Source organism: Betta splendens, chromosome 16 (assembly GCF_900634795.4).
Source record: "Betta splendens chromosome 16, fBetSpl5.4, whole genome shotgun sequence".
In the NCBI taxonomy this organism is placed as follows: domain Eukaryota; kingdom Metazoa; phylum Chordata; class Actinopteri; order Anabantiformes; family Osphronemidae; genus Betta; species Betta splendens.
Genome location: NC_040896.2, coordinates 8,729,904 through 8,755,329, shown reverse-complemented (window position 1 = coordinate 8,755,329; position 25,426 = coordinate 8,729,904). Strand labels below are relative to the sequence as shown.

The window sequence follows — 25,426 nt, the reverse complement described above, 5'->3', positions numbered from 1 at the left end:
TTACATATATTGAATTATTAACAGTCATTATCAAAGCTTGTGCTTAACTTGTTTTGTTGTAGTGCGAGGTTCCTGTGATCTCGGGCAGTCATTACTTATTAACACACTGGATGCTTTTCCCCCAGTTGCCGCGTGTCGACGCGTGGCGTTAATGACGCGCTCTTCCTGTTTGCCCCCGATTCAGCTGCAGCTAAACACAGAAATAATATTGGGGTTACACAAAGCGGGGAAAAAAAGGAAAACAAAGCAAGAATGACTATTTATTGGCCCAGATGAAATCATTATCATAAAGGGAAATTAATTAAACCAGTATTTAGAATTGACTGTTTACATAGACTGTTTTTGTCGTCTGGCTCCAGCAAACGCTCACAAACTGTCCCTTCTCTTCATTCTGTCCTTATTTCACATCAGCAAAAAGCCATTTTTAAAAGCGGCGGCTTTAACCAGTCCAAACTTGACCCCAGGTCAAACAGACAGAACTGAACACGGAGCCGAAAACAGGGCAGATCTTATCGCTTCGTCTAAATTCAGGCACTCGGGTGAAGGTTTGTGGGAGGACGCTCCTGAAATACTTGGAATAACCTCAAAAATCAACCACCGCACTCTAAATGCAGCTCCATCCAAACTGAGTCAGAGTTTGGAAAAAGCAAGACAAACACAGGGCAGAGACCGTGACAGACAACTGTGCCCGTGTCTCCAGCCCCTCCCTGCGTGGGGAAAGTCCTGGAGGCGAGGAGCCCGGAGCAGGGCAGGAGCCGGAGAGGTCCGAGAGCCCGCGTACCGCTTCGTGAGCACTTAAACAAAGGGCAAACGGACCGAACACACACTGAAGTGCACCGCAGCTGAAGATGGAGGTGGGTGGAGACGGAGACAGGAGGAGACGGAGACGGAGGCAGGAGGAGACGGAGGCGGGTGGAGACGGAGGCGGGTGGAGTCGGAAGCGGGTGGAAATGGAGGCAGGAGGAGATGGAGGCGGGTGGAGACGGATGCGGGTGATGGAGATGGAGGCAGGAGGAGACAGGAGGAGACAGGAGGAGACGGAGGCGGGTGGAGATGGAGGCAGGAGGAGATGGAGGCAGGAGGAGATGGAGGCAGGAGGAGGCAGGAGGAGACAGGAGGAGACGGAGGCGGGTGGAGACGGAGGCAGGAGGAGATGGAGGCGGGAGGAGATGGAGGCAGGAGGAGATGGAGGCAGGAGGAGACAGAGGCGGGAGGATATGGAGGCGGGAGGAGACGGAGGCAGGAGGAGACAGGAGGAGACGGAGACGGGTGGAGATGGAGGCAGGAGGAGACAGAGGCAGGAGGAGATGGAGGCAGGAGGAGACAGGAGGAGACGGAGGCGGAGGCAGGAGGAGACGGAGGCGGGTGGAGATGGAGGCGGGAGGAGATGGAGGCAGGAGGAGATGGAGGCAGGAGGAGACAGGAGGAGATGGAGGCGGGTGGAGACGGAGGCGGGTGGAGACGGAGGCAGGAGGAGATGGAGGCAGGAGGAGACAGGAGGAGATGGAGATGGAGGCGGGTGGAGACGGAGGCAGGAGGAGATGGAGGCAGGAGGAGACAGGAGGAGATGGAGGCGGGACGAGATGGAGGCAGGAGGAGACAGGAGGAGATGGAGGCGGGTGGAGACGGAGGCGGGTGGAGACGGAGGCAGGAGGAGACAGGAGGAGATGGAGGCGGGAGGAGATGGAGGCGGGTGGAGATGGAGGCGGGTGGAGACAGAGGCGGGAGGATACAGGAGGAGACGGAGGCAGGAGGCAGGTGGAGACGGGTGGAGACAGAGGCGGGTGGAGATGGAGGCTGGAGGAGACAGATACAGGAGGAGATGGAGGCTGGAGGAGACAGATACAGGAGGAGATGGAGGCTGGAGGAGACAGAGGCGGGTGGAGGCCTCGACCTCCACCCAACACCGGACCTCAGCGCCCACAGCTTTGATCCCTTCCGCTGTTGCTTTGCTTTGTGTGCCTTGTTTAGCTGGTTTCACCAGGTACCAGGTCCTTTGTGCTACTGTAGTCAGATTAGAGAGAGAGAATGAAGGAGGTCATGAACTAAAGCTTAGATTTGTTTTATATTTTATTCCTCATTTTTTGGTGGGAACAGTAATTTTATTTATCAATTTAGCGCTTTATCAATATTTTTGATAATAAGCTGGCTATGAAAAGAAGCTAGAATTGCTTCAGGCATTTATTCCGGCTTTGGCCTTTTCCACTCTGCGTCCTCACATCCCTCCTTCCCTTCCCTCCTCCTTCCTTTGTGTGTCCAGCCTCCTCCCCCACCTCCCCCCTTCTCCCCTCTCCTCTGGACCGTTCTCCTGCGTCTCCTCAGCTGTGTGCAACCGATCTGCCATTTCGAGCACCGGCTCCTCTCTCCCCCGCTCTCCCCCCCTCTCTCTCTCTCTCTCTCCCTCTCTCTCTCTCTCTCTCTCCCTCTCTCTCTCCCTCCTCTCTCTCTCTCCCTCTCTCTCTCCCTCTCTCTCCCTCTCTCTCTCCCTCCTCTCTTCTCTCCTTTCCCTGCGCTGAACAAATGGGTAATAAGCGCCACTTTGTACCTCTCTCCTCTTTCAGATCCAGAGTGAAGAGTCTGATTAAATAATCATTGGAGGAGCGGAGTGCGTGCGGCTTTCCCCCTGCTCCTCACCTTGGGGACATATTGTCCCCTGTCACTGAAACCTCGGGGACAGAAGGCTCCGCCGTGGGGAGGCTCAGCAGGAGAGCAAGGAGCTGATGAAACGAAGATCGGGTAATGAAGGCATGGCCCCTGGCTTCCGTGGCTCTGCCATATGTTTCACCAAATGCAAATTGCCCCCAATTCAAACAACTTTTTCATCTTGATATATGCAAATGTGTTTATAAATACTGGCTTATAAATATAGCATTACAGTTTTTAAGGAGGGAGCTCTGAATCATAGTCGCTGCTGTTATGTGTGGCAGCGGCGCAGCGTGACAGGCTTTAACGAACGGGCTCGGAACTGGCGGCGCTTAATGGCGTCCTGGGGGACAGGAAGTGCGGTGGTCAAAGGGGGGGGGGGGGGTCACAACCTGGCAGGCGCACCAATGGGAGCCACCCTGACAAATGCCTCGTCCAATTAGAACAAGGCCAGTCAGCGCACGAGCCAATGGGTCCACGTTTACAAATGAGTGCGGGAGGTGAGATGAGCACGCGTTTGAACTTTTGACCACTTGAAATCTGGCGTCAGTTAAGCAACATTTACTATTTTAGGTTGAGCAGTTGACTCTCAATAATATATTTAGTTTGGTTTAATGCATTAAAGGTTTATTAAGCTGAAAGTATCCTGTGTCAGAACATCACTAGCACTAACAAACCTAGTGTGTGTATGTGTGTGTGTGTGTGTGTGTGTGTGTGTGTGTGTGTGTGTGTGTGTGTGTGTGTGTGTGTGTGTGTGTGTGTGTGTGTGTGTGTGTGTGTGGTGCTCAGAGCAATGAACCCAAAACATCAACATCAAAGAGGCAAAATGTTAAATAATGATAAAGCCTTGATTGCAGTCTAATTAATTTGATTGAGTTACCCGAGAGCTAAACAGACATACATTTCTTCTGTGACCTGGAAAAACTTTGTGACACACACACACACACACACACACACACACACACACACACACACACACACACACACACACACACACACACACACACACACACTTGTAGCTTAAACTAACTTTTACACATCTGACTGCATGTGAATCAGCCCCAGTCGCCTCCTCAGCCATCATCAGGTCACATGTCGCTCTCCGGCCTCCGGCGTGTCGGTCACTCAGGCACACTGAGGACAGCTGACGGTGTTAGCCGCTCCATGTTGGGGGTGCAGTCAGGTGTCAGTCACCGTGGAGATGATCTGATTGTCACAGTCCCGCTGGTTCCCTTGGAGGCGGCACCTGAGTGGACGCTCGTGCCAACATCTTCATCCTCTCCCGTCGCACCAGCAGCTGGCGGCTCTGGGCCCTGACGCGGGCCAAGTGGGTCACACCTTATTCACGGCGTAGAAGCAGTCAGCCGTGAGGCCTGTGTGGTCCAGCGTGGTGCATTCTGGGAGCCTGAAAGTGTAAAGACACTGAGCACCGTCCATTAATGGGCGCTTTGGAATCTCCAGGTAAAGATCTTACCCTCAAGAACTGGGTCATGAATTTGTTCCTAGCTCAGATATTTGGACTGGTTTTAAAAGTCCTCCCTGAGTAAGTAAAGTAAAGTCTGCTGCTGCAGACGTCTTTCACCATCACTCCACTCATGAACGGACTCACCGTGCAGCAGATCCGAGGCCCGGGTGAGTCCGCCGGTCCTCGGGTCTGGACAGATGAGCTGTGTGATTGCTGTAACCTCCAGGTTTACAGTCATTAGCCCGAGTGCTCCGCTGCTAATTCGGAGGGAGTTGCAAACTGGATGCTAATTAATCACTGACAGCGACGATCTGGCAGGTTGCTGAACGCTGCCGCTGCTGACGCTCCACTCCCGCGTCGTCGTTGGGTGAACATAGCACAAAGGGTTCTCTGAGAAACGGGTGAGGAAAAGTGAACAGTAACAGAGGCAGATGCAAGTTTTAAAAAAAGTAAAAGACTGTGTGATCACAGGGACGCTGCACACAAGCCCGATAAAAAGTGTGTTTGAAGACTTTTAATTAGCCCTCATGAGAAAGTAGCTGGAAACAGAGTGAGCAGCTAAGATCATTTCACATGACGCGCACTTTATCAGGTTTTCACAAAGATTTTGGATTTGGTTTTGTTTTGTGTTTGAGTGTTCCTTCACAAGGGTAAAACACTTCATTCAAAGTAAACGTAACATCATAAAAAAGAAACAGCTTCTGATCTTATTTTCCTGTGTCTATCTGCTCTTTGCTGTCAGCGGTCATTTGAGAACTGCAGCCTGGTGCTGCAAAAACAAGCAAAGCGAAGTTACACAAACGAGCAAAGTCACTGGATATTTATAAAAAAAATACTTTACATGCACAAACCACGATTAGAAAGCTGCTTTGAATGAGACGACGTTTCAGTAAAATAAACTCGCTGCTGAAGAAGGAGTGAAAGTTGCAGACATGATGTGACACCTGGTGAACTGCGAATGCTCATCAGAGCTGCAATGGCTCCCTCTGGAGGGTTTGATGTGAGGAAACTAGAGTCAAGGGACGAATAGAAAAATATTCATTCTTACATGAAAGACAATTATCAACTTATTAACGAATGACTATTTGAATTTAATTGATTATTACCTCTGTGATATTATTTGCAGTCAGCTCTGTTATGGAGTTTAAGGAGGTTATTAAATTTTTACATCATCTATATTTTTGACAGAATGAGCCCAAAGTCGTTTTGATCTGAATCACATGGAATTGTCTTTTTCTTATATTCACTACAAAGAGAGACTTAAATAAATGTAGATAAGTATTTATTTTAACACCTGCGCAAACACCTCAATGTAAAACATGTTTGTGCAAATATAACAGTGTGTGTGCACATAATTGTGCGAGCCTCGGTGCCCCTGGTGCCCTCATTAACACCACAGCATCTCGACTGATAGGAAGAAGCAGCTGCAGCGTCCTCGAGCACGCTGGTGATGAGGCGGATGGATGAGGAGGGGAGGCGGCCTGTGGCAGACTCTCATTAATTAGCCTGATGCGCTAACACACAGCTGACGGCCACCAGGGGGCAGCAGATAACAGCAGCTCACTTTGAGTCAGGGAAAACAAACAGGGTGACGCATATCTGTTGCTGTTTCCATGTTACCATGATGCCTCGATGCTGAGCTGGAGTCAGCAGGTCAGGTCATTCTGATCAGCGCATCGCTAAACATTTCCAGTTGATATTTGCTATTTAAACCGGCTCACCAGCCTGTCAGCTGACCTGTGAACAGTGATTTCAGAGCTCGGAGTTCAAGATCCCAACCCTTGGCTGGCGCTCTCTCTAGTGCAGCGCTGCTTTATGCTGTTTTAATTTCTTGCATTATAAGAATTCCCTCCAGACAGGCGCGCATTAAACAGCCCAACGTACGCATGCACGTGCTGTAATTGGCAGATTATAAATTCCTACACACTGTGGCACTGTTGCCATCTCTGATCCCCCAGTGTATTCATTTCAAAGGCCTCGGCTTGTAGCCTTTTGGTGAAAAACCACAGAATAATGTGGGTCCTGCAGCCCCAGCGTGCCGAAATACACACACATTCTAATTGGGTCCTTTTACACAGCGATACATTATGCATGAACTTAATGGTCGGGGTTTGTGGCCCCTGCTGATATGGAAACTGCAAAGGTTTGAAAATCTCTGTGGGGAATTATCTAAAAACCACAGTGGATCTGTGTGTGCATTCATTAAGTCCATGCTGTAATGTGTGAGGTTACTTTATTGTATCCTCATGGTCATTAGATGAAAACCAAGAAGTGTCCTTCTCGCATTTATGTGCTGATGTTTTCCTACACGTGTGATTAATATTTACAAATCCACAGCATTGTTCCTCAACAATACAGCTGTGGCCCTGAGCAAACAGAAACTGCAGTCATGCACAACGACAACAAGGAATACAGCGATAACACAACCCACACATGGAAACAAACCTCCTCCAACATGCAGATACATGCACACTTGCACAAATGCATTTTAATGCAGCTCCACTGCCTCAGACAGGGTGGAGGAGCAACCACCAGCTAAACGTTGTTTTTCCCACTCCAGCAGTCGAGCTGGCAGGAAACTAGTACTTCTTCAGTCAGTGTAGAATTAATTATTATCCTGAATGTGATTTTGTCCAGATCATATAAATGGATGCTGTCGGAGGTCCTGTCTCGCTGCTCATTAGGCCCCGTTTTACAGGAAAGGCCCGATAGGTTCGACCTGCTTGCTGTAAGTACTGCGTGCAGTACCAGCTGTGGTCTGGTACCATCCACACTCCTTCACAAACCAGCGCTCCATCGTTTGGGATTTATAGTAAACAGACAGGGAGATAAGACTGATAAAACTGCCAAAAGATTCTGAGTCACAGAAAGAATGAGAAGGTTAATGTTTGGGAAAGCCTGTTTACAGATTGTTTACGTTATTAAACGTCCTGAATGCTGACTTTCAGGCTGGATAATAACAAATACAACACAAGATACACAAAACACCTTCCAATAGAAAAACACCGACATTTTACTCGTTCAACATGACGCAACCCAGTCAGACTGTGATGTGTTTGGTATTAGGTTGAGAGTCCCAGTCAGACTGTGACTCACTGATCTACTGACCATGTAGAACCAGGGGCTTCAACAGTAAATCAGCAAATGGAAAAGGCTCGAGGCCTCATTTTGGAGCCCGGGACTTTCATGACATATTCCAGCACAGTCTTTTTTTATTTCAAATAATAATTTTTATTTGTATATTAAAAGTAGTGATCAATGAATCCAAATGAAGTTTTTATTAGCATAAACCAGGCTTTTGTATGTCTGAGCAAACACACAGGCGCAGAGACTGCAAAGCTGCCCCCATGATCCTAAAGCCTGTCATCAGACCTGGACCGATTTGAGTGACGGACAGGAAGTAGGAGTCAGAGAAACTAGTTTGTTAGCAGTCAAAGAATCCTTTCATGGGTGAACAGCAACGGTAAGAGAAGCTTTACAGCATCATTTAACACAGTGACTTCTGCTGTTGCTGCCCTGCAACCTTTGTCTCTCTGACTCTGGTCTGGAGTGTTTGACTTTATGCTGCAATCTCTTTAAACTGAATTTCACATTACATAAACGCATCCAATTAAAATATCTGTCATATTTTTTGTAAAGCTCTTGGGCTCATTTACTGTCAACAAACGTCCGTGAGGCTAAAAGCCATTTGTGGTATTTTGAGCCATTTGTGGTATTTTCAGATGAGTTGTGAGTCAGTCGCCACAGACTATGTGCAGAAAACTGCCGTCGTGAGGGTTTTACCTGGTGTAATGATGCTCAACGACTGTTTTGGCCTGTCAGATGATAGCAGTGTTTAAATGTGTATGCAGGATGACGCTGGTTTCCATTTTCACTGCTGTGTATTATTTAACGGCGCGGTCAACGATCACACAACTTACAGCAGTGTGACAATAGGTGGATGCTGTTATTGAGGGAGAGTTCACTTTGTTACGACAAACTGGGACATTCTGTCCTGGTGGCGTCGACCACTCTGACCGGGCAAATGTCTTTTACTGGTACGTTCTCCATTTACATCCACGTGGCGTCAGATCCGCGTCAGATCATTTGACCCCCGAGTAAAAACAATACCTGTACATACATAATGCATTTCCTCTTTGAAAAACCCACCGCCCACAACAAACCCGTTATTGTCGCCCGACAGACCATAATTCTGGGTTTTGAATGACACGGTGAGCTCACTGCACCTGAGAGGCATCAACACAGCGCTCCAGGAAGCTTTTTATTAATAGGCCGCTGGCTTTTGTTGCTGTGTTTGCCCAGTGGCATCAGGGCGCGTCATGAGGCGAGTAATGGAGGCTTGTGTGTTTATGGAGTGGGAGCGTCGAGCACGTCAGCAGAAAACGATAAGCTCCGTCCCAACTGTGGTCTTCTCATCGAGCTTCTGCTGCGCGGAGTCCTGCAGCATCTACGTTCATGCAGGACAATGTCTGTGCATCCACTGAGCTGGACTTGTTTTGTAATAAATACCTCAAGATAGCAATCTATTCTATCTAGAAAGTATCTCTTACTCGTCACTGATATATTTAGTGGATCCTAAATACCCATCAAACTGTCGGACTGAACAGGAAATGAATTCAGCTGGTCCAGTCTGAATAATTCAGCTTTTCAGCTGAATTAGAGCAATAAGTCAGCAGGAAAGGAGCAGAGGGACTCGTTGTTGGGAACTAGTGTGTGTGTGTGTGTGTGTGTGTGTGTGTGTGTACAGGTACAGCAAGTTTGCTGACAGGCTTAAAGCATAAGCACAGTGTGATTAAAATGTCCTTTCATCCTAATCACGCCCGGGATTCTTGTTATATAAGCGTGGAACCCATTCTGTTTCCTGGTCAGTGAGCATATTAACTAACGTGCAAAGTGGATGGGCCTCCACTCTCGCCTCATTAGGATGCAAGTAGGCCTGAGGTCTCCGATGGATGTGAAGGCCTTTGTTTGCGCCCGAGCCGAAGTGGGACCCATTTGTCCCGCTGTCTCGGCCTCGACGCTGGAGCCTAATAGCTGGAGTTTGACCCAGTTGCAGCGTCTAGTTCACGCTCGTCTATGAGTCAAAGACAAAAGTGGGTGCAGGGGAGGAAGGGGGGCTGGATCCTCCCTCCCCCCGCGGTGAGTGATGGGACAGCTGAGGGCAACAAACCCACATACTGTCGCTGCAGAAATAGAGCAGCAGCATCTGTGAAGGCGACTGAGGCAGCCGATCCGTCAGGATGCTGCCGCCGCCGCCGCTCTGCTCCCTTTGAAGGCATCCTGTGATGTTGCACACGGGCTGGAAATGTGACTAACACACATTTGAAAATAGCAGCAACATCCAGGGAGCACGATTGAAACATTTGCCCAGTGCATGATCAAAGATTCATTTTATTACATTCAACTCATGTTCACAGCGGACCTCAATGAAACAAGCTAATTAACAAATGATTTTAGTTTCTGATGACAGATACATCATTTAAATTTTATTATTAATAAAATGGCTCAGGATGTTATGATTTAATGTTTTGAAATAACTGTTTGCTGGTCAGATTTCGATCATAAGTAATTAACATGCACACACTTTGACATGGCTCCGTTCCTGTCCTTGAACTGACCCTGTACCTGTATGTGTGTGTTTCATTCATCTCTGTTCTCCTGAGGCTTTATACAGTTCATCTTCCACTTCTCGCGCTATCATGTCACTCCACATCTTGTCCTCGGGGTGTTTTAACAAAACGTGACACCAGCTCTTAAATGTAGGTGTCACAAAGTGCCTCACTCACTAAAACTGCCTTATCAGTCCCAGCACGTATGGAAACGCCAACACGCCGCAGAGCGCCACAGCAGCAGCCGACGCACAGGAGACAAGCTGTCAGCGTTCCCAGACTGGGATTCAGAGCGCTGGGACAAACTGGGACCTGGAAACGTCGCAGCTTGTCTCACGCCGCCGACGTTATGCGTGAAATCCTCCAGGCGTTGCACTGAATCGCTGCGAGGAAAAACCCCTGGCGCAGATGTGGACAATAGCAGACGAGAGATGGCTCCGCGCCGGGTTTTCCTTCCCAGAACCGCTCCGGCCCACGCGTTCGTCAGACGGAGCGTGTGCAGAGACTTCCTGCTGAACCAGGATGCACCTGCTCTGGGTGAACAGGTCCTCGTTGCACCAGGCCCACGTCACCTCGTTCCCTGTGGGGCAGCTCATTGTGCTGAAAGCTGCTGAACTTGTACCACGCAGTCACGAGCCCGTTAGGGTTTAAGTCACTGTTGACTTTTCAGATCTCTGATAAACGCACGGAGGAATAGAGACCTTTATGGTTCACAGAATGTGCAGCCAAGGCAGCGCCTGGCACCGTGGTCTGTTTATGAAACTACTCGTCGTAGTCAGTCTGTTTTCATCATTAATCCTGGGAAAAACTCCCTGGAAGTCTCCAGTTCCTGCAGCTGGTTTGATAAACAAATAGTAAATGAAAGTGTTTAACCTTCCAAATAATGCAGTGTGGCTTTCAGGTTAATTGTCGGAGTCATTTGGGGCGGACTGAAATGTGCCGGTTGCTTCTAAAGCTGAACAAGGCCTCATCTGTGTCTCCTGAGGAGGCAGGTGGAGGTGGACACGTCTGCTTTTGAAGGCTCTGCTTTCAGTGGGAGCTCAGAGGCCCGGCTGCAGCATATCAAACTGTGCCCCGAGACAAAGACTGTGTGTGTGTGTGTGTGTGTGTGTGTGTGTGTGTGTGTGTGTGTGTGTGTGTGTGTGTGTGTGTGTGTGTGTGTGTGTGTGTGTGTGTGTGTGTGTGTGTGTGTGTGTGTGTGTGTGTGTGCGTGTGTGTGTGTGTGCGTGTGTGCGTGTGTGCGTGTGTGCGTGTGTGTGATTGCTAATTAGGCTCCAGTCTGGCTTCAGGACTTTGGTCTCATGTTTCAGCTCACGTACTTCAGCTTCAGCGGTTTTGAAACCTCTTTAGGTGGATTATGGTTAATCAGAATACATTTACAGTTGAATTGGCCCATTATCTGTTCATGGAAATGAAAGCAGTGGGTTAACCTGCAGAGGAGGAAAGGAGCTCATAATGAAACTATTTCATCTGGGAGGAAGTGTTTGTGTGAATGCAGAGACTGATGATGAGCAGGTTTACAGAGATTAACTGGAACGAAGCTGCTGTGATCAGTTTAGTAATAAAGTGTGAATGAGTCAATGCCACACTGCATCAAAGTAGGTGTGTTTTCTAATGCACAACTTTATAGGAGATCAAAAGTGGCACAGAGTGGATCCAGAAGCAACAAAGGTTTGTTTGTGTTCTTCTTCTTCACCGTCTCGGCCATGACACCACTTCTCGCTGTCTGTATGACCCACATCAGATCAACACACATGATGAAACCACCCAACCAGCTGAGGTCCTGTTGATTTTTTCAAGGTGCCTTGGACACATTTAACTATCTATGTATCTGTAGTTGTTTCCTGGTGTGAAACCAACAAGGAAGTTTATGGGGAAATATGTTGACAATGCAGAATGTGCTGGTTGTTTTCATAAGAGTGTGTCTCGGATGGTTGGTAGATACAGATTCCTCACAGCAAAAGAAGCTATTTTTGTGTTGACACTTGACACTGTGTCTGATACATCGGGACCTTCTCTCGTTCACGGTACGACGCATTGTACCTGTATCTCTGGTGTCGCTCCCTTTCGGATCCTGTGACACATCTGCGACTTGAGGAACGCGTCACGCGGCATTAAATCTGAAACATAATCCACCTTTGGAAACGAATCTGCACTTGTTATGAAGTTCTATGTTTGGAGCCAGGCCCCGTGGACGTGATGATTCATCCACCACCGTTTTAACCACGCTGTAAATGAACTCATTATGGCAGCCAGCGGTGGCGGGGCACGCGGGTCACTCACTAGTATGAAGGACGCAGCTAATTACATATAGGAGATGACATAGATTTAACGGGAATGTCAGTGGTTTCTAGGGCGATCGCATGAATTTACTAAAATTATCCTCCGCCACAGACTCGCTAATGACTCCGTTTGAAACCCTGTCAAACAGTCACGTGCTGTAATTGCTCAAATATGGGGGAAAGTCTACGTGTGACACGTCCGGCGCTTTATCGAGCGTCTCCCAAATGTTGGCGTCGACATCGTCGTTGCTTCAATCGGGAAAATAATTAGAGAATCAGAGTCGGGAGGCTCCGCAGAGGGAAGAGAGCACAAACAAAAGAGCGCTGTGGGGAGAAGGTGATAAGAGGCTTAGCCTGGACTTATGGCTAATGCCCTGTGAGACAGGAGGAAGAGGAGGAGGAAGAGGAGGAAGAGCTTCCACTGTACTGACGCCATGACGGCCTCCAGAGCAAACTGATGCAACTGGTGCTCTTTGCGGTTCTAGTTAAGGAAATGAAAGGGTGTTTAGATTCTTAGAGAAATGTTAGTTACATCATTTACTAAAATCTCAAGTCATATTGTAATGGTTGACAGTTTTCCTGAACTGTTGCAGTATTGAAGGTTATGCACTCTATGATGCCCCCCGTGACTTCTCATGTCTTTACACTATGCAACCACATTGAATCTTTCATTTGAAACTGGCCAGTTGCTAGGAAACACTGGTCGGCCTCAACAATCCTCCCTAAACTATAAATGGTTGAAGCCTGTCCTGGTTTAAAGAGCCCCGTTCCTGAAGGCACCATATGTGCTGGGAGCCTGACTTTAATTTATTTTGATTTATGGCTCTGAGGGTGAGGAGACGTAACCCGGCCCATCCCGCCGTGACCTGCCCTCCTCCCCCAGAGCTTTCACACCATGTGGGAGCTGCAGGCTCTGGTTCTCATAGAAAGCGCGGGCCGACGTTTCACTCCACACCCAGCGCCTGACGCAGCGCCGTCGGGGGCGACGGAGGAGCTTCCTGATGCTCTCAAACGTTGACTTCCCGGGTCTTTGGACCGAGGGTGGCATCGGAGGAGGTCGCAAGCTCTGAGGGCCTTCATCTGAGAAGACGAAGTGCAGCGTCTCCCCCTCCAGAGGTGAGCTGGTCTCAGGCAGAGACCACGGTGCAGATAAGACACACAAAGGCCTGACTCCATATAACTCCATCCGTCCTGCCTTATCTGCGACCGCCCCTCAGCACATGTCTGATCAGGGCAACCAGGCAGAAAACCTAAGCTTCAGGGAGGCGTCTCCTGCGGTGAAGGCTCGGCTCTGATTGCCATGGTAATGGAGGCAGATTGAGAAGCTCCGGCCGAGGAGCTGGGGGTGTAAATCAGTGAGAAACATCAATATAAAAGGCTGCCTCTTCCTCTCCCTGCTCACAAAGGCCCTGTTCTTTATTCAGCCTGGCCTTTATTTGCAGTTAATGAACTCTTAGTGGAGACTCCTCGTGTTGTGGCTGTATAAATACCTCAGTCGGTGTCCGTGCCGCGTCAGGGGAGTCACGCTGTTTGTTATAGCAGATCAGCAGCAGGTTCTGTAGAGAGAAAGACAACAAACTAGTTAAGACGTCGACATCAGCTCCGATGTGGAGGTGGAATCAAATGAAGACCTGTAGATTGGATTATGGTCCAATGTGATTCCAATAAGACGTATGCTGAGATAACGAATGTCTCAGAGCGCTCGAGAGAGGAGGACAAGTCGTCTGCATCAACGCGTCTGCCCAGAGTTCAGAAACAACGTTGTGACGCGTGATGCTTTATTGGTTTTGTCCTGATCTCTGTGGCTAAAACATCACACAGGCCCAGATTAGGGGAGCGTGAATGTGCTCGGATTATAAATCGTACCCGAGTGGTTACTTTCAAAGGTTGTGTCTTTCCCACAGTTGTAGGAGTAGATTTGATAAAGCACCACCTTGACACTAGTTCTAATGGTAGTGAGTGGCCAAGCCTGTAAATGACACTGAGCTCTTACTGTCTCTCAGCTTCAGAGTCAAGGGTTTTTATATAGTTTTTTTTATTTTTACATTATTTTAAATGCTTGTTTCTGTTTTTAACTACTGTGTGATTTTCTGTTTTCTCATCCAAATCTACTTGCTACAGTGTCTCTCTGTAACTGAGGACTGCACAGCTCCACTGTTCAGTCCACCAGTTCACCGCTCACGTTCCCAATCAGTGCGTGAACACGGAGCCTTTGTCGGCCACAGCCTAAAGCCACAATGATCCAACGTGCCCAAACAAGACCAAAGGCAGATTTCACAGGCTTGTGCCTCACAAAGAGCGGACTGGAGGCGACACGGCTTTAGTGCATCCAGTTCATGTCTGGACGGGGCCGTGCTTCGGATGCGGAGTGGGAGTTAATGTGTAGCCTGAAGTTCAGGGTCAAAGCGAGAGCGAATAAAAGGGGCGTTTCTCCTCGTCCCCAGTCGGGGCTCCGGCGGCGGCAGCTCTGAGACACAGACGCAGAGGTGAAAGAGCAGTCGTCACCTCCACAAAGAGGACTTCACACAGGCTCAACAGAGGAATGTCATCAGCGCAAATGACACAGGTGGTGCCTGATCAAAGAAAAGTCACTCTGCAGGTGCATTCACGGGTAACCTGGATTTTATAAGTGAGTCATGCAGAGCTTAAGTAAAAAGAAACTGTATCTATCTAACTTTTTAGATTTTTTTTTGCAGCCGTGGTTCACTGATGAAATCGATCCAAAGTCTGCCCAAACATACAGGCTGAACAATTATGCAGTCATGCTTCCTTTGGCAAAACCAATGATTCTGCAGGTCATGTTTTTATGAGACACTAAATATCTGAAGGGACGTCTGGTAATAAAAGGTAACGAGTCTGCTTTGCCTTTGTTCACGCAGCCACTGGGCCCTTTTCTTTCTTTCCCTGTGAAGCCCGAGGATTAAAACCAGCTTCTCTCCTTCGCACCAAAGAAAACGGGAGTCGTCCTCTGCAGCGCCCCCCCCCCCCCCCCCACCCGCCTCCTGCCGCCCCACCCCCTCGCAGGTGGCCCCGTTCGCTGCTGTGAGCGAGGCTGCAGGAGGAATTCACATGTAAATAGGCCACTCGCTCTCAATAGACCCCGGGAAGAAAAATGAATCCCGTCATGATAACCTCGCATAATAAGCAGGCGAGGACGCACACGTTGCAGCGAGGCTTTTTAAAGCACACAACGGGGTGAATCTCAAAACTCAGCAGAAAGAGCGAAGCCTCTGGAGGCGGGTGCACGGGGCGAAGCAGCCCCGCTGCTGGACACAGATATTACTCTACCAGGTCCATCAGCCAGAACCTGCTGTTACTCATTGGATTCCTGACTGAGGCTGGTGGAATAACAGTATTGTGAGACGGTGGCTCAGGTCGGGCGTCCATCTGCCTCGACCGCTGGGGGGGGGGGTCCTCCCTCACAGCTTGTTCCCATTACCCTCCACCACCCAGCTCTCGGCCCTGGCACATGTGGAATCTGCTGCCTGTGCCACCGTCTGTCAGGTTGTTCACACACCCGCAGAAATGCCTGCAGCCGCAGACGAGTCTGATTTACTTTAGATTCTTATCACGCTGCTCCGTGTGTTTGATACGGTTGTGTGCAGTACGGCGGGGGCTGCATTAGAAAAACAGGCCGGAAAGGTCTGGGCCTCCGCGCAGCTTATCCTGCTCATAGATAACTGACGGGACTACGAACCTCTCCCTGTTGAGTCAGCGCTGGGGAATCTGTTAAGAATCATCTGTTCCACAAACTATTCTTTGATCGCAAGTCCAAGGTTCAGTTTTGTGAGAAAGAACGGACGAGTGCTAATCGGAGGGCGCGTTGTTATCAGTGTGCTACAGCTTCTAACCACCGACAGCCCTCGTTTCTGCGTTAGGGTGTGACTGTGTTAGGGAGCATGGAGATATCATTAAGACCAGCTCTGACGTGGGAATTTACAGTGTGGGGAAATGTGCCTGGAACCAGCAGCTCCTCCCAGTTACAGCTCTGCGTGTGGAAGTTGTGTCACCAATCACACACACACACACACACACGCACACACACAGTCACACTGAGCAGGACATTTTGTACAGAGTTGAGTCGAAAGCCGCCCAACCTGAAAAATAACTGCCACGCTGGATCACGCCTGAGGTGGATCCAGTACAGACTCAGAGCGGCGATGGTGGGGAGTCCTCGCGCGGAGCTGCTCCAGACCAGCAGGTTCTGGAAGGCGGTGCTGAGCCTTTCCTCCACGCTGGCTGCAGTGTTTCTGTGCCAAGCGCTGCATGTGAGGTTAATGGGTTAATGACAGGATAAGAGATGTGTTCACAGACTTTACACCAAGAGGCTATAAATGATTAGTAAAGGAAACGTATGATCAACACACGCTTTTGTGACGAGCTCTCTATGTTTGTTAGACAAGCTCATCTGAGTCAGCAGAACCAGCTTTTCCGATTTACTGAGCTGGACCCCTGGTGAGGGCTTCAGCAGATCAAAGGAAGTGACCCGAGGTACTAACAACAGAGCAGGACAGGCCTGATTTACGCTCCAAGGCTGATGTGGCTCACGGAGAAACCAAATTAGAGTCAGGAAAGGTGCGAATATGCCTTTGCCCTTGAGTTTCCTCTTGTTCGGGAAGTTTCCTTTTCCAAACAAGCTGGAAAGAGGGACCTGGGCTTCCTCGATAAAAGCATGGTTCATTACCACACGGCATTCTGGGAGCTTAGCGGGCATGTGATCATAACAGTCTGGGCTGTGAGCTGTGACCCTCGCTGCGTGTCCTTCTCACGCTCCTGCCATAATTCATGCTCCTCTGCTTCAACGGCAGCTGCAGAAGCCACAGAAGAGTTTTAATGAAGCCGTGAGTGGAAATATGTTGAGCTGCAGCCTGAAAGTCACACAAATGCGTGTGCGCATAAGGCCCGACTGTCTATTTTTAAAGTCAGACCCCCCCCCCCCCCCTCTCTTGAGACAGAGCATCAAAACCCCGCATCAAGTTCATAATTATCACATTGAACTGGATCAGATATTTATAAAGTGAGGCAGTTGGGTGGTTCACTCGGCGAGTGGTGCGAACCTTCATTCTGCATCACGGCTATTTTAAAGAGCCAGCTGCTGCACGAGCCTTTGGGCTTTCAGTCATTAATTGTTTTAAAGGAGTGGAGGAGCTCGTGGTGTTGGTGCACGGCGCTGAATATCCACCCAGCTCAGTCCATAAAGCCTGCGTAATGCTCCTGGCTTCACATGTCCTGCCCCAGCCTGTTGTATTGGGTCCAGACCGCCCTGACAACATTTTCAGGTCCCGAGGACCTGAAGACAGCTTGTCTGCTGCAATAAATCCTTCACGCTCTGCGAGTCACCAGGAGGACGAGCGTGCGTCTGTTTTAGTGTGGATTCTTTTAGAGACGTTTTACCCATTTCTTATTTTTATTTACCACTAATTTGAAAGACAACTACTCACAGATTATTGTTGTAATGAAATCACCCACTACACTGCAGCATTATGTTATTTTTAAGACTTGCTAAGGTTAGTGGTAGATTGTGGTTTGGTTTTATACAAACCCCCAGTGACAGTTAGTCAAGTTTAACTAAGCCCCAAATCTTCATCCAAACCCCAAATCTAAGCTCGGGTTCTGATGACTCCTCCTCAATGAAACCCGGCCACAGATCAGTTCCCCCAGCGACGATACCAGTCACTTAAACAGACCCAAAGGTTTTGAGTGCGCTCCTATTATCAACACGTTCTAAAACGGAACCAGGCAGGAGTTCTTCAGTGATAATTATAGGTTCTGTATGTTGCCTGAACTTGAGCATTTTGTTGTTCTTGCATCATATTGACATGTGACAGAACACTGAGTCACGTACTGTCAGCACCTCAGCAGCTTCCCTGGTATTTTACTGCCACGGTTAACGATGGCTTTCCCGCATTGCTTGTGTGCCTGATCATGTTTGTTGATCTAACCGGGCTTGTTGAAAGAAACTGCCATAAAGCGATCTCTCTACGTCCTGAATACACGCTCAGTAACAGAGAACAGCCTGTAAACCATTGTCAGCTTTGCTCCACATGTTTTTTATTAAGCAAAACATAATGCACGACCATCTATTGACAGTGTGGCAAATGAGGTCCATCTACTCTACAGCAGTCCAATGAATCTTGCTCTATTTAACAACTGTAAACTTCTTACAAAGTGATTATCTAAAGTGCTTTACAAAAGCGAAATAGAAGACAGCAAGCAAATCGATAATAATGCCATAATGCATGATAACACTTTTCTTTTACAAAGTAAGTCCAGTGTAAAAAAGAGCTATTTACGATAGCAACATGTAAAGCAGTAAGTGGGCATCCCTCCTCTGGTGTAACAATGTAAAACGACTGTTACCCTTCAACTGGACAACGCCTTCAGTTAAATAATTTTTGGTAAATGGTTTGGAACAGCCGTTAGCCATTCGTGGAACATACGGCATCCTTAACACTGCTCCTACCCCACCGTCCACACCCCAACACCTCTTGTATCCATATAAACCCTTTACAACACATCCACACATGTCTGAAGCCTTCTTCTCTTCATTCTGTGTTCCTTTAGGTTTCACATCCTCATCAACAGCATCATCACGCGACCAATACTGGGGAAAATCTTTCTTTTAGACTGATAAAACTCAGCATGTGGAATCTGGACCTGAAGTGGAAGCTTGAACCCACTCAGGAGAAGATCTTCTACATTTCCTTCACATAAAACAGCAGGTGAGATTGTCTCATGACTTAAGTTTATCTCTTTTTCTTTTGTTGCCTCAGCATCTTTTTTCTTTTCAGAATCATGTCGTGGAGTCTCTCCAGGCCGTCCCTGAGTCCGTCCCCTATGATGGCACAGGCCGACTGCAGGTGCCAGGGAGTTCCGGGGCCCAGTTCTTTTAGTGCCAGCACCTTCTCAATCTCAGCCAGTCCCAAACAGTGTCTCAAGTCCTGTTTGTTGGCCACCACCAGCAGGGGGACGCCCTGGTTCTCATACGTCTTGGCGATTTTATGGAGCTCCGTTTTGGCCTCCTCCATGCGCTCGGAATCCACAGAGTCCACCACGAATATGATGCCGTCCGTGCATCGCGTGTATGACTTCCACAGTGGGCGCAGCTTCTCCTGGCCACCGACGTCCCAGAAGTGGAAGGTCACAGTCCTGTGGCCGCCCAGAGACACTTTGACCTTCTCAGCATTGAAGCCCTTGGTGGGCACCGTGTTGACGAACTCATTGAACTGCAGTCTGTACAAAACGGTGGTCTTCCCCGCCGAGTCCAGCCCAAGGATGGCGATGTGAAAAGACTGGAAGAACGGGATGCTGGAGATGAAGCTGGGTTGTTCCGACAATCCATTGCCCATCTTTCTTCATGAGGAATGACAGGTGATTTAGGAAGTTTGATCAAATAATCCTCAGATTTATATTCCAACAGGGCTGCAGGGTCACCTGAAAGCACAGAGCACAGGTTGTGGTGGGTGAAACACAGGCTTACAGAAGCAGCAGCACTTACAACAAATCATGACAACATGTAGTTATATCAGTGCATCTAGGTTTCAATAATCAAGTCTACATTTAGACACGCACACATCAGTAACTGTGATCTCTGTAGTAACCTATATTCTATATTTTAATACTCTGAACCACATTCAAAGCCCTTGGCTGGTTTCAAATGCTTTGATTAACCTGATTATTCCTTGTCCAGTAATAAACAAGGCGCACTTAAAGTTGACAGCATGTGGAGATAATGTAGTTGCATAACTAACAGCTAAAGAGCTGCTTCTCTTCCTAAAGGTTCTGCGTTCAGTCGTTCTGTCACTACAAACAAGGCTCTAAATGAAGTGTCAGACGCCTGTTCAGCTGAAAACAAACCATCTTACACGTCTCACATACGCACAGGGACACGTGCGCCCTGACATCTGCATGCAAAATATGAAGACGAACCACAGGTAAGATAGAAGATGGTAGATTTTAACACGAGGAACTACGACTAAGCCACAGTCCAACAGTAAAACCTGTTTGCTGTAGTGGGTGAAGTGTCAGGAGTTGTGTTGCTACAGTATGCGGCCCTACTGCAACACAGCCATGCAGGAAATGTGCTGGGTTATAGTTCTGTATAATGACACGTTCAATGGTACTAAATGTAATCGGTCCAAAATATTGTCGAAAACAACCAAATCAACCAATCACGGCTGAAATCAATTTGTGTAATTAGCCTTTTTACTACCTCGCTAAACGCATTATAAATGAGTATGAAATCCCAGTAATTCACTGACAGCGACACTAAATTACCGTTAGTACGAACCGGTGGGAAAGTGGGAAAATGGATTCGTATTTCCAGTCCAAACAGAACCGAACCGGCCACATACCCGTCCGAGTTCTCTGTAGGGACGACACCTTAAACCCGAATCTGGCACCTGAATACGGAGACGACCTCCACCAGCGATAAACAGCCCGAATCCAGCGTATTTCTCACCGTAATTTCCGCTTCGTAATTCAGCAACGGCGACAAACGGCGAAACGCAAAAGTCTGCACAGAAGCGTCGCGCGCGTCCGTCCTCGGAGTCCCGCGAGGATCCACCGACCGCTGGCGGCACTGCTGCTGAGCGACAACCCCGGCTGGGACGACGCCCACGCGGACACTGCGGGCGTCGGTGATTGGTGGGGGCACCGCCTTCCCTACCAGCTGATTCGCTCACAGAGCTATCAATCACGCGTGTGCCCGGGAACTAGGATCACCTGTTGCTCCGCTGTCTGTCACACCATTTTACTATTGGTTTCACGTTTATTATGTTACGAATGGAACATGGATTAATTATGAACCTTTAACTCAGCAAAAGGTTATGCTTTGTCATAATAGGAACATTCCGTTTGACTTTACTGCTCTAGTTCGGCATTTCTACCACACGAGAGACTACATTATTCTACCAATAATTAATTATCTGTTCGTTATTTCTTGATAAATTCGCGAGTTTATATTAGTAAAAATTCCAAACACAAAAAAGTATTAATTCAAAATCAATTTCCTCACCCAGCCAGCATCTTAAAATCTAAACAATAACGTATGATACTTTATTACTTTAAAAGTAATTAACACGTTTTGGAGAACTTTTGTGACAATGTTCGTAACATCTTCTATTTAACTAACGCGTCTTAGTCCAACTAGTCCATAGTGTGAGACTTTTTTATCGCACGTTCCGTTCATGAGAAAACATAAGCCAACGCTCAGATATGCAAACACGTTATTATCAGCTGTAAACAGTAAAAAGCAAAATTCACTGGAACTCACGGTTCAGCGCGTCGCGGCTCTGGGCCCGTTCGCGTGCACGGGCGACAGACTGCGTGTGTGCAGAAACAGCGCCGCCCCGTTGTCGGCCTGTTTTTGTTTGAAATGATTGGTCAAAGAGCAGGAAAAGCTCCATCCTCTCCGCGGCCCACCGAGCACCAGGAACAACAAACAGGCGCTGGCGGCTCGCCACGTTTGGGCCTTATGTAACCCGCTGCCGCTTCCGAACCGTTTAGAGGCAGGACAGTGGCTGATTTTAACTCAAAGATACTCAACAAAGCACAAAGACACGTGGGAATTAAAAAAAAAAACAACTTATAGGGCCAAGACACAAGATTGTCAATATACAACAACTGTTTTATTTCCGTACACATTTGTTGGCAGAGCCAGAACCCCAGAAACATGAACTAAAACATGTTCAACATTGTCCAAAATATTATTCATTGCAATGTTAAATCATAAGAACAGCAATTCTAGATTCCATATAATTATAAAAAAACAGAAAATAATAGAAATCATGTCACTTTTAATCTACCTTCCACCAACACATACATGTTTTAAAGAGAAAGGTCTCGGATCAGCGCCAGCTTTAATGTTCATGCTGGAAAGAGGAGTTTATAACAGTGTGAGGAACTGAAAAGAATAACAGGTTTAAATTCAGTGAAACACATGGCAGCGAACGGGCCGCGTGTTTAATGCAGAGCCTCTTTTTTCCCGTACGGACTGTGAGCTGCGCGCGATGACTGCCTGCGCTCATCGGGCACGTGTGCAGGCTTCACGCGTTTCTCATTGTTGACATATCAGCTGAGCAGCTGTGAGCGGCCCGCGGGCCTCACGTTGGGCCGGACCGCACGGCAGCGCTCACTGTGCGTTCCTGACACACGCCGCTGACATCGCTCTCAGCCGCAATTATTCATAATTATTAATAACTGCGTGCCTGCGTTCCATTTAACATCTGCGGTTAAAGCAGTTGCCTTTAGCTCCTTCATCCAATATGAAGTAAAGGCAAATAAACGCTGTAGTTGTAGTTTGGGTTTGTATTTGTGTAGTTTAGTTATTGTATTGATTAAATATACCCCAAAGCACAGTGAATACACATCTAGACTTGTTCTGATCTATTTTTCCAGGATCTTGAGAGTTTCTCTTCCACCCGCTCCAGGAAAGCAGAGTACGCTCCTCTCCTCCGCCGGTGTCTCTGAGGACAGGGAGTATTACTGAGTATTACTGCACTACGGTACGTGGGGAACTACAAAGTGTGCCGTGTGTGTGCGCTGGGCCCGTTGTCGGCTCCATGTACTGACCGTGTAGGAAGCTGACTTCGGAGGCCAGGGCAGCGGAGGGAGAATGAGGCCCGAGTCCCAGTGAGGCGCCGCTGGTTTGTGTGTGTCCATCCTCACGCTGGACGTCCTCAAACTCCACTCTGACCCAGTGTTACCAGTACACACTGGTGAACGACAGACATGTACAACGTTGGTACAGCTTTGCAGCACACAGCTTGAATGAAGGAGGATGGGGTGAATGCACCTACGTGTGTCCACGTGCTTTAACTTCACATCCAGGTTGGTCACTATGTCTGGAAGCGTCTCATCAAGCTGAAATGAACAATGAGACCGAGGGCAGTGTTTAAATTCCAAGCACTGCGTGTTTACTGCCATCTAGTGCTGAACGCGAACATGACAACCATAAAATCTAGTGGTGTGTGCGTTGGTGTGATCATAAACCCACCGGTCTGAAGTTGTGCGCTTTGGGGTTCTTGTAACATTCACACGCATATTTGCCCGACTTGACGAACATCAGCTCCGACTCCTGAGCGTCTGGAGGCCTGAAAGACGTGATGAACCTCGGAAGCCCCTTCCTCTCGTTGCTCTCACCTAAAAGTCCCTGCAGACTTCTCCCTTGGTTCCGCCCGGTCTCACTCGGCGCCGGCGGCGGCGGCGGCAGGTTTGATTTGACCTTTCTCCCTTCGTTCCGAGGAACCGACAGAGACCTGTACTGCGTTATGGAGAAATCCGGTGGTTTGTCCCACGCGGTGCCTTCAGTCTCAGTCTGTGGAAGCTTAAAACATTTGCTCCTTGCAAGCGACAGATCCTGACTCGTAGAGAAGTGAGCTTTTGCTTCAAAGCTGATGAAGGAAAGAGGATGCAACAAACTATAACGAGCCATTTTCCAATTAATAGGGTCTTACCTTTAAAACCACAGCCAGTACAGGTTCCACTCATACAGTCTGATGTGGTAATTGCTGAGCAAATCGTTCTTGCAGTCGTGAACCCAACAGTAAAAAGTGGTGCTTGGTGACAGGAAGCTTTCGTTCTCGTAACGAGAGGATAAAGCGACGTGGGCTGAACCCAAGACATTCAACAAAAACAGAAAGCAGCAACTTAGCAACGGAGCGAACAATGAGCTCTCTGACCAGAGGGATCCTTTGTGCTACTGTACAGGCTGCATAAACCTACGGAAGTCCTCAACCAAGTATGCGGAAGACACCTTTATTCAGTAGCTCAACAAACACGTGCTGCTGGTAACTTATAATAATAAATCATCCACGGCTGAATTTGTTTGATTATGAATTGAATTAAAAATATCGTCTAATTCTTTGAGCTACGACTGTAGTGACATTATTCAACAGACCATAATATTTACTGTACATGCGCTGTGTTCTTTCTAACATTTTTGTAGTTTCACTTTATATAACGTCCGTTTCTTTGAGATTAATATGAGTTTCTTCAGAGGTATCTGAGCAAATATTATTTATTCAACACATAAACACATTTATCTGCCACATGCAAGAAAAGAAGTGAATCTGTGCCGATACAAGAATCCAAACAAAGTAAAAACAATGAATTCTGAGGCAAATGTGTCTTTGTTCCATTCCTCTAAAGTAGATGTTTGCTTGAAGTCATCATTACTGACAGTTGTGGAGGACGGCAGCGTATTTATATATATATATATATATATATATATATAGATATATATATATAGATAAATATATATATATATATATATAGATATATAATATATATATATATATATACTATATAAATATATAAATATATATATATATATATATATATATATATATATATATATAAGCACCGGTTGCCTCACATTTCTATACAGTAAGTGTCAACTTCTGCTGCAGGAATAAATCAGTGCAATGTCTACGTGTCTCCACCAGGTGGCAGCAGACGTTGATCTTCTGCAGCTGGAAGAAGCTAGATTGGAGCGGATGCGCATTGGGGCCGTTCTGTGGTGAGAGGTGAACGGAGGGATGGGGAATGTTCTTTGTTCTCCCTCTCAGAGCAGTCGTGAGCCAAAAAGGCCAGATGTGGCTGATCACAGAGCCAGCGTGTGCTCTCACTGGTGAAGCCAGTTGTGGATTTGCACTCGGAGCCACTAGAGGCCTATTGTGCAGATCCTGCATTGTGTTGTTGCAGATCTGGTGAATGTTTCAAAAGGAAACAGTAACATTAGAACACGGTAACTTTCCAGTAATGTGTTTACAGCTCGTTTGTCTGCATCTGAGATTTCCAGGATTCTGTACTGAACAGTTTGGCTGGAGATTTATGTTTTTGTTTGTTTCCAGGGCAACAAGAAGCTCGAGCTGAGGCCAAACATCCCCTGTAAAACCAGGAGCCCCCTCGACCTCTGACCCCTCGGCGCCGCGTACGAGAACCTCCCTCTGTAGTGTCCTGTGACATTTACAATCGGAGGCTCGGCTATAACGGTCTCACGTGAACGTCCAGGATGCTGCTGTAGTGTGGCCTCAGACACAGAGGCCACAAAGTGCAGCAGATCAGCGCTGAATCAAACGGAACCATCATCCAACGCTGAGCTCCGTGTCAGGATCTGCGTGTGCTGCTCTGCTGCATATACTGCACAGCTTTGAATCCATCTGCTGTGGTAGTTCTGACCGTGCGGGGCTGTGCTACCAGCTGCTGGAAGCAGGAATAGCTCACGTCGTGACCCCGGGGTCACAGTTGTCCTCGACGTGAACCAAACACAAGGCAGTTCCCAGAGAAACCAGCCCACGTGTTCACACAGAGGAGCTCAAAAGCACTAGATGTTTATACTGTTTCACAATTATTCTAATCATTGGCGTTAAAGGCGAAGGTTTGACTCACTACGTCGTTTGGCACCAATTGTCCACCAGGTGGCG

At 47.9% G+C, this 25,426-nt stretch overlaps 2 protein-coding genes and 1 long non-coding RNA gene across 4 annotated transcripts; all 3 read right to left on the bottom strand.

Annotated features, from left to right (window-relative positions):
- Positions 1-9,481: 9,481 nt before the first annotated feature.
- On the bottom strand, positions 9,482-15,901 carry LOC114843731 (uncharacterized). The gene is made up of 3 exons (XR_003783621.3): positions 15,697-15,901; positions 13,490-13,555; positions 9,482-13,338 (listed from the first exon to the last, which is right to left on the bottom strand). It is a non-coding gene; the product is annotated as an uncharacterized LOC114843731 (long non-coding RNA).
- A 2,124-nt stretch (positions 15,902-18,025) lies between these two features.
- On the bottom strand, positions 18,026-19,348 carry arl4aa (ADP-ribosylation factor-like 4aa). Its single transcript, XM_029130079.3, has one exon. The coding sequence runs from the start codon at positions 19,346-19,348 to the stop codon at positions 18,746-18,748; it is 603 nt and encodes a 200-aa protein (XP_028985912.1). The 3' UTR covers positions 18,026-18,745.
- A 2,258-nt stretch (positions 19,349-21,606) lies between these two features.
- si:dkey-30e9.6 (uncharacterized protein LOC564083 homolog) lies at positions 21,607-24,175 on the bottom strand. Of its 2 annotated transcripts, XM_055503492.1 has the most exons (5): positions 23,456-24,174; positions 22,996-23,262; positions 22,799-22,862; positions 22,572-22,714; positions 21,607-22,465 (listed from the first exon to the last, which is right to left on the bottom strand). In XM_055503492.1, exons 2-5 carry the CDS (start codon positions 23,062-23,064, stop codon positions 22,370-22,372), a joined length of 372 nt encoding a protein of 123 aa, XP_055359467.1. In that variant the 5' UTR covers positions 23,065-23,262; positions 23,456-24,174; the 3' UTR covers positions 21,607-22,369. The 2 variants fall into 2 exon arrangements, with proteins under 2 accessions (XP_055359467.1, XP_028985905.1); XM_029130072.3 differs by having other exon boundaries at positions 22,996-24,175.
- Positions 24,176-25,426: the final 1,251 nt, after the last annotated feature.

What these genes read in the sequence shown, in the direction of transcription:
- arl4aa (XM_029130079.3), bottom strand. Translation starts at nt 19,348, where the DNA reads ATGGGCAATGGATTGTCGGAACAACCCAGCTTCATCTCCAGCATCCCG.
- si:dkey-30e9.6 (XM_029130072.3), bottom strand. Translation starts at nt 23,433, where the DNA reads ATGGCTCGTTATAGTTTGTTGCATCCTCTTTCCTTCATCAGCTTTGAA. An exon ending in AAGCGCACAACTTCAGACCG is followed by an intron (nt 22,863 to 22,995) that starts GTGGGTTTATGA and finishes TGTTCATTTCAG; the next exon opens with CTTGATGAGACGCTTCCAGA. An exon ending in CGAAGTCAGCTTCCTACACG is followed by an intron (nt 22,466 to 22,571) that starts GTCAGTACATGG and finishes CCCTGTCCTCAG; the next exon opens with AGACACCGGCGGAGGAGAGG.